The following is an 8,827-nucleotide window of genomic DNA, read 5'->3' as shown; positions in this document are numbered from 1 at the left end:
AGATAAGATGTAACTTTCTTTTCATAGATTCCTAGTGGACTGGGAGCATGAAAGAGTATTTCTTAAGTAAGAAAGAAAAGAAGCATAGATAACACTTAGAGTAAGTCCCTAAAAATGTGAGAAAACTCATATTCAACAGCATATTCTTCAACAGACAGACATAAATGCCTACACACGAATTGTTAGTAGGTTTATTTGCATGTTGAACCAAGTGTGTGTTTGTATGTACTCACGTTGACAGGGAGGAAATGAAGAAGCATGAGAATGAGATAAGGCATTGAAATGCAGAAAAACACGGGCCGTGAACCACTCTGGGAGCCATTCTGCATCCATGTAAATGTTAGACAAAATAACCTTCAAAGTGACAGTAACCTCTATAACTTTATAAATTCCCATCAATCTAGGTTTTTAAAAAGAAGAGCACACCGGCACTGAAGCACCAGCTTTCATAGGGCTGCTCTCCAGCGTCATGTTCAAACTCAATGTCACAATCTTCATGCCCCCACTGCTGACACTGATCGGTATCCCTGGCTTGGAAGCTGTGCAGTTCTGGATTGGAATTCCCTTCTGTGCCATGTACATCATCGCCCTCTTTGGCAATTCCCTGCTTCTTGTCATCATCAAATCTGAGCGAAGCCTCCATGAGCCCATGTATCTCTTCCTGGCAATGCTTGGAGCAACTGACATTGCTCTCAGTACGTGCATCCTACCCAAAATGCTAGGAATATTTTGGTTCCATTTAGCAGAGATATACTTTGAAGTCTGTCTCCTGCAAATGTGGCTCATCCACACATTCCAGTGTATTGAGTCGGGCATTCTGCTGGCCATGGCCCTGGACCGCTATGTGGCAATCTGTGATCCTCTGAGACATGCAACCATTTTTACTCATCAGCGTCTTACTCAGATTGGAGCCGGAGTGACACTCAGAGCTGCCCTCCTTGTAGCCCCGTGTCTCATCCTCATCAAATGCCGTCTCAGGTTCTACCGCACCACTGTGGTCTCTCACTCCTACTGTGAGCACATGGCCATCGTGAAGTTAGCAGCAGAAGATGTCCGAATCAACAAGATCTATGGTCTCTTTGTGGCTTTTAGTATTCTAGGAGTTGACATCATCTTCATCACACTCTCCTACATCCGCATATTTGTAACAGTCTTCAACTTGCCTCAAAAGGAAGCAAGATCCAAAGCCTTCAACACCTGCATCGCTCACATCTGTGTCTTCCTGGAGTTTTACCTCTTGGCTTTCTTCTCCTTCTTTACGCATAGGTTTGGGTTCCACATTCCGCCCTACATTCACATTCTTCTGTCCAATCTGTATCTGCTTGTCCCACCTTTGCTCAACCCTCTAGTTTATGGGGTAAAGACCAAGCAGATTCGATATCGAGTGTCCAGAATGTTCTCCTCCAGGGACCCGTCTTGATTCTCAGTGACCATGTTTCATTTTAAATGGCAAAAGTCAACTCGGAGAAATGCTGGTTTTGAGGAGATTCTGTAATTTGACTTGTTTACAGTGTGCTGAAATAGAACATTGTAGATTCACATAGAGACAACTTTTAAGGTTCTCATTCCTTAAAAGAATATTTTCACTTTTAATTGGTGGAGAATTATTGAAGAAGAGTTAATCACATTTTATTAGTGGTTTACATAAAAAGATTTAATAAATATTTCTCAAAAGACCATTTATCTTTTAGTGAGGGAAATTCCTTAAAAGCACGTCTAAAGGCATTAACTTAGCATTAGTTTAAAATTATTATAAACATGAAAGTATTTCAGTACAAAAATCAATGAACCAGTACCTGACTCTATTGATTTGCCAGTCCTGGTTTTCATATAAATAAAAATATACACAGATACGTAAGAAACAATGAAAAACAAAACAAAAAAATCAAAAAAACCTTCACTTGTAAAGGTAACAGAAAATAATAATAACTAGAACAAAATTAGGAGAAAAAATTATAAGGTGTTAGAATTTAACCTAACTACCTCCACATTACTCTCTTTTTCAATGCACTCTATGTGATCGCAAGGCTATTTAAATGTCAGTCCTCAAAGTTTTCGCTGTCAACTCTAGTCTTCCACAGACTGGATGCTCAGAATTTATGCTCTAAATGGTTACGATTTATTGGGAGTTAGGTTAGGTTAGGCTAATGGAAATAGGAACTTATGATGAGGACCAAAAAGCAGAAAATGGTTCAATATTGATTGTGGTCATATTGCACAACTGTAGTACATTTAAACTATTGAATTGTGTGATATGTGCATTGTTGTCAATAAAACTGTACAAACATTTTTTAAAAATCAATGAACCTATGTTTTTACTATAAGATTCAATTCCATAATTTTATTTAAGTTTTTTTCAATCATTTTTGGTGGTTCATACAATTCTTATCACTGTCCATACATAAATCCATTGTGCCAAGCATAATGTACATTTGTTGCCATCATCATTCTCGACACTTTTGCCTTCTACTTGAGCCCTTAATGTCGGCTGCTCATTTTCTTTCTCCCTCATTCCCACTCCTCCTACCTCATGAACCCTTCATAATTCATAAATAATTATTATTTTGTCAAATGTTACACTGTCTGACGTCTTCACCACCCCCCACCCACTTCTCTGCTGCCCATCCCCCAGGTAGGAGGCTATACCTAGATTCGTGTAATCAGTTCCCCCTTTCTACCCATATTCCCCCCACCCTCCAGGCATCACCACTCTCACCACTTGTCCTGAAGGAGTCATCTGTCCTGGATTCCCTGTGTTTCCAGTTGCTATCTGTACCAATGTACATCCTCTGGTCTAGTCAGATTTGTAAGGTAGAATTGGAATCATGATAGTGGAGGGTAGGAAGCATTTAAGAACTAGAGGAAAGTTAAATATTTCAACATTGCTACCCTGTACCCTGACTGGCTCATCTCCTCCTCACCACCCTTCAGTAATGGGATGTCAGGTTGGCTACCGATGGTATTTTGGGTCTCCACTCTGCATTCACCTACATTTACAATGATATGATCTTTTGTTACTTGATGCTTGATACCTGATCCCTTTGACAATTCTTGGTCACACAGGCTGATGTGTTTCTTCCATGTGGGCTTTGTTGCTTCTGAGCTATATGGCCACTTGTTTATCTTTAAGCTGTTAAGACCCCAGACGCTATATCTATTGACCGCCTGGCACCTTCAGCTTTCTTTACCACATTTGCTTTTGCACACGTTTGTCTTCTTTGATAGTATCAGGAAGGTGGGCACCTATTAACATGATTTGTAGTGTTTTGATATTTGATAACTGGTCCCTTCTACACCTTGTGGTAAGTTTTTAACTAATGTCCTTTTCTATATCTTAATCTCATCCAAGACATTGAATCCAATGTGTTCCTGAGCTTTTCCCTGTTTCTGGTGAACCTGACAATCTTGCGAAACAGCATGCGGTGTATTGTAGCATAGCCTTCTATTGTATTACTGTTTCCTGTTTTGTCATACTGAGATCCAGCTTATAAGAATTAGCCGCTATTTTGATCACATCATACCACAGGTATAGACTATCATCACGATTTATCATTGGCTGTGTTTTTGTAATATGTCTAAGGTAGTGTTTATCAAGTTTATTTACTGACAGGATATTCCTTTGAAATAAAATACCATTTGATCCTGCACTCTTTAGAAGACAAGAATAGAGACCATATTTAAGCAGTGGGGTTTTCTGTCTCTTCTCTGAGGTAGAAGTATCTGCAGACAGTATTTGAACTTCTTTGATGTAAGAGATTTGTTTATTCTCCTCTTTTTATTAATTCATATAGTCTTTTATTTACAACACTATGAACTTATGAACTTTATGCATTAAAACCTGTGAGAACTAAAATGTGACATGAATGTATTGTTTTTCCTGGTTTCTAAGGTTCCCACCATTTAACAGGGATCCCAGTTGGTGTAGTGGTTATTGGTTGGGCTGTAATCTGAAAGGTCAGTAGTTTGAAATGACTCGCTTCTCCAAGAGAGAACGATGGGGCTTTCTACTCCCATGAAGACTTACAGAATCAGAAGCCTATGGGACAGCTCTATCCTGCCTTATAGGGTCACCATGAGTCAACATAAAGTAGATGTCAATGAGAAGTTTCCCACCTCGTAATAGTGTACAGTCTTACCAATTCTCTCTCCCTCATTTTAGTGGAAACATTTTGTATTGTCTTTCTCTCATGGATACCTGTGTACAGTCCACTCAATTCAGATATGTCTAGGTCAGTATCACATCTCATCCTTACTTTACCCTTGAACTGAACTTGTTTTATACATTTAAAAATTAAGTTTGTTATGATTGTGAAAATTTCAATTTCTTGTGTGAGCATATTTTATTTAAAGTGTCAATAGAAAGCTGATCTAAATCGTAAGATATAATGATTTTCCCCGGGAAAAGTGTTAGTAAAGGGAAAGATTTTAAGCATAGAGGGCAGTACAAAACAATGGAAAATAAATAGCAAGAGAAGAAAAACGGAATCTATAAAATCATGATGTCGTGACAACAAAAGAAAACCAAATGAAACACTTCATAGGTCCTTCTATTGGGCTATCAATACTTTACCAGCAAACTGTACAAAGACATTACTAGAAAGCAAATCAACAATACCTCTCATGACCAAAAATACAAAAATAATTAGCAATATATTCACGAATTACAAGAAATAAAGTGAATTAAATGACAGATTACCATTAGAAAACTAAAAAAGACAGCCAAAAGGAAAGAACTGGATCTGACCTTGATCTCCTTGGAAATTCAAAGACAGTGCAATGACAATGGGGAAAACACTAAACAGTCTTGAATAAGGTAAACTTGGCTCCAAGTGATTAAAAATGGGGCAATACTTATAACAACTAGGCAAAACTCTATTTATTAATATAAAACCTAGACTTATAGTTGATCGACTATGCAGAATACGAATGTATCAGACCTATGCAAAAACTATAGCACATATCAAGTTTTGGGCCTTGCAGCAGTAGAAATTTTACAAGAACATAGCCACACCCATTCAATTATGCATTGCAAGTGTTCTTATACTATGGTGGCAAAATAATAGAGTTTATTTCACAAAATTTAAAATATTTACAACCAGTCAATTTACAATAAAATTTACCACCCATGGTTTAGACCTACAGTTAATAAATAGAGTTTTGAACAGAGTATTTGTACATAGAATAGAAGTAGTTTTGTTCACTCCATGAATAATGAGGTCAAAGCCCCACTCTTTCAACCTCTGCCGCTGGTGCCACCTACCGGAAAGCAATGAAATGGGAGAGGAGCCCACACTGCCTGTTACCAGTCGTGCCTCCATGGACCTGCGCCTCTCTGAAGACTCTTAAAGATGTTGTATGAGCCCCAATAAAATGATTTATTAAAAAAGGGGGAGCAGTCACATTTTCACTCTAAATTTAGGCAAATATATAAATGAAGACAGTTTTACAATATTAATAGGAAACTATATAATTTTTAAAATGGAGAGCATTCAGAGAATAAAGAAATACTGCATAAGACAAAAAAAAAAAAAAAAGGATGTTCCCCTGCGCTAAGCTCGCCTGCACCCCTGCTCTGATCCGAGCTGGATCCAGTGTTGCATACAGATCAATTTCTGCATCAGCCTTATATCAACCAGAGGATAAAAATGGAGAGGGCTCAGCAGTGTTTACTGGGGCCCAGGCTGGTGTTTCTCCACTGATCCGAAGGGAGTTTCAGACCAGCACAAGCAGCAGAGACATTGATACTGCTACCAAATGTATTGGTGCAGGTGCTGCAACAGTAGGAGTGGCTGGTTCTGGTGCTGGCATTGGAACCGTCATCGGAGCCTCATCATTGGTTATGCCAGAAACCCTTCGCTGAAGCAGCAGCTGTTCTCATATGCTATCCTGGAATTTGCCTTCTCTGAAGCTGTGGGCTCTTTGGTTTGATGGTTGCTTTCTTGATTTTGTTTGCCATGTAACAAAAATGAATGGCTAGAGATGTTGGCATTCATACTAATTATGGAATGGATGTAATTCTATCTAACTGACTCCAAAAACTGTAGTGTTGGTGTCATAGAAATATATGTTCTTCCCAAAGTCATTTCATTTAAGATGAAAACTTTTTAAAAATTAGGTCAATATTCTTAATGAAATAAAAAATTAATTCTTTTGTGTAATATAAGAGTGTTTTAGATTCGAGATAAGGAGTAGAAAAACATGATTTGATATTGACTTCAAAGTGGTTACTAAGCACATTGCTAAGTAGGATTTTCAGATCCTTCGTGTTTGACTAAAATTAGGAAAGCATAGCCATAATGTTACCAGGATTCATTCATAGGATAATCCTCTAAGAAAATGAGAAATATCCTTGTTTTGAGTTATGCCAGATTATAATAGACTGTATTAGATTAAAAATGTTTAAGGGAGGCTCAAGAAATGTACCAATGAAAAAGAAGATAAGATGTAAGGTAAAAAAAGTGAAATATTTAGAATTACTTACATGTTTCCATTTTCATAAAGTAAGTAATAGCTTAATATTTATGTTCAGGTGGGCAACATAGTATGATATTTAAAACAATGTAATCTAAAGCTATAGTCCTTGCATGGAAGTCTTGTTCTGTCACATTCTTACTGAATTTCTTGAGAAAACTTACACAAACAATGTGTGCCTCTGTTTTCTAATGGGCATAATAATTATAATATTAGCAGATGTGAAAGTCACATTTTGCAGGTTAATCCTTTCATGATTTGTGGAACATATCACATCCACAAAAAAGTTGTCAAAATCTTGCTTGGATCTACACTGAAGGATGATGGAAACAGCAATCAAGAAATCAAATGACACATTACAGTGGGTAAACTTTCTGCACAAGACTCTTCAAAAGGTTGAAGGACAAGGCTGTCACTTCAAGGCTAATTATGGTGCTGGTGAGTATTATTAAAAGTAACACTGACTGCTAACATGAACAAAGCTATCCTAGAAGAGTATAGCCAGAAATTTCCTAGGAAAGGGGGAATGCAAAACTTTGTTTCCCATATTTTGGACATGTTATCAGGAGAGACCGGTCCCTGGAAAAGGGCATCATGCGTGGCAACGTGGAAGGGCAGCAGAAAAGAGGAAGACCCTCCAGGAGATGGATCAACACAGTGGCTGCAACAATAGGCTGAACGCTCACAAAGCCTGGGAGAATGGCACAATCGAAGCAGTGTTTCATTTTGGTGGGCATGGAGTCATTGAGACTGAACTAACTAGCTGGTTCCTGACGACAATATTTTTAGTCTCTCAGATTTCTTGCAAACTGTAATCATGATTGTAAGTGCTGCTACTTGATTTCTTGTACAATTAATTGAATCTGAAGGTATGGACCTCAGTCTACCAAACCTACTATTAGATCCCTTGTTGAACTTATGTGTGGCATATAGTTGTTTCAGAATCTACAGTAACTCTTTTTGTTGTTTGTTTTGTAGCTTGATATCAGTCTATCTTCTGTTACTGAAAATACATGGTAACAACAGTAACAGCAAAGCAGAAAATAAATCTGTCATGAAAGGGTTAGATGAATGAATATGTGCAAAGGGCTTTGAAAAAGGCCAGGAGTGCAGTAATCATTATCAGAATTCTAATTTGTTATTATTACTTAGATAATAAAAAAGTAATTATAAAATCATGATAGTTTTACTCAAAGGATGTTTACATTGTGTTTTAAGAGAGTTTAATTTGTTTGTTTTTTTGGTTGTTTTATTCATATGTATATTTAAATCATTTTATAGGGGGCTCCTATAATTCTTCCCACAATTCACATATACCTCCATTGTGTAAAGCACATTTATATATTTGTTTCCATCATCATTCTCAAAACATTTTCTTTCTACTTGAGCCCTTAATATCAGCTCCTCATTTCCCCCCCTCCCTTCCAGCCCCCCCTCCATAATGAACCCTTGATCATTTATAAATTATTATTATTTTGTCATATCTTACACTGTCCGACATCTCGCCACTTTTCTTTTGTCCCATCCCCCAGGGAGGAGATTATATGTAGATCCTTGTAATTGGTTCCCCCTTTCTACTCCACCCTCCCTCCACCCTCCAGGTATTGTCATTCTCACCACTGGTTCTGAAGGAATCATCTGTCCTGGATTTCCCGTGTTTCCAGTTCCTTTCTGTACCAGTGTACATTCTCTGGTCTAGTCATAATTGTAAGGTAAAATTGGGATCATAATAGTGGGGGGAGGAAGCATTTAAGAATGAAAGGAAAGTTATATTTTTCATCGTTGCTTCCCTGCACCCTGACTGGCCCATCTCCTCCCCATGACCCTTCAGTAAGGGGTGTCCAGTTGCCTACAGATGGGCTTCGGGGCTCCACCCTGCACTTAATCCTTATTTATAATTATATGATTTTTTTTTGGTTCTTTGATTCCTGATACCTGCTCCCTTTGACACCTTGTGCTAACACAGGCTGGTGTGCTTTTCCATGTGGGCTTTGTGCTTTCTGAACTAGATGGCAGCTTTCTTTATCTTTAAGACTTTAGGACCCCAGATGCTGTATATTTTGATAGTCAGGCACCATCAGTTTTCTTCACCACATTTGCTTATGCAAACATTTGTCTTCAGTGATATATTGGGAATGTGGGCACCCAATGATACGATTTTTTTTTGTTCTTTGATATCTGATGCCTGGTCCCTTCAACACCTCATGGTCACACAGGCTGGTGTGCTTCTTCCATGTGGACTTTGATGTTTCTGAGATAGAGGGTTGCTTGTTTACCTGCAAGCCTTTAAGACCCCAGACGCTATATCTTTTGATAGCTGAGCACCATCAGCTTTCTTCATGACATTTGCTTATGC

At 38.1% G+C, this 8,827-nt stretch overlaps 1 protein-coding gene and 1 pseudogene across 1 annotated transcript; both read left to right on the top strand.

The window, feature by feature from the left end:
- Positions 1–469: 469 nt before the first annotated feature.
- Positions 470–1,420, top strand: LOC142446820 (olfactory receptor 52A1-like). The gene has a single exon (XM_075548558.1). It carries the CDS (start codon positions 470–472, stop codon positions 1,418–1,420), a length of 951 nt encoding a protein of 316 aa, XP_075404673.1.
- Positions 1,421–5,536: 4,116 nt separating this feature from the next.
- Positions 5,537–5,960, top strand: LOC142446819 (ATP synthase F(0) complex subunit C3, mitochondrial pseudogene; annotated as a pseudogene).
- Positions 5,961–8,827: the final 2,867 nt, after the last annotated feature.

This window comes from Tenrec ecaudatus, chromosome 4 (genome assembly GCF_050624435.1).
Source record: "Tenrec ecaudatus isolate mTenEca1 chromosome 4, mTenEca1.hap1, whole genome shotgun sequence".
Taxonomy (NCBI): Eukaryota; Metazoa; Chordata; class Mammalia; order Afrosoricida; family Tenrecidae; genus Tenrec; species Tenrec ecaudatus.
Note: the sequence above shows the minus strand (reverse complement) of the source record. Positions and strands in the feature narration are given on the sequence as shown.

What these genes read in the sequence shown, in the direction of transcription:
- LOC142446820 (XM_075548558.1), top strand. Translation starts at nt 470, where the DNA reads ATGTTCAAACTCAATGTCACAATCTTCATGCCCCCACTGCTGACACTG.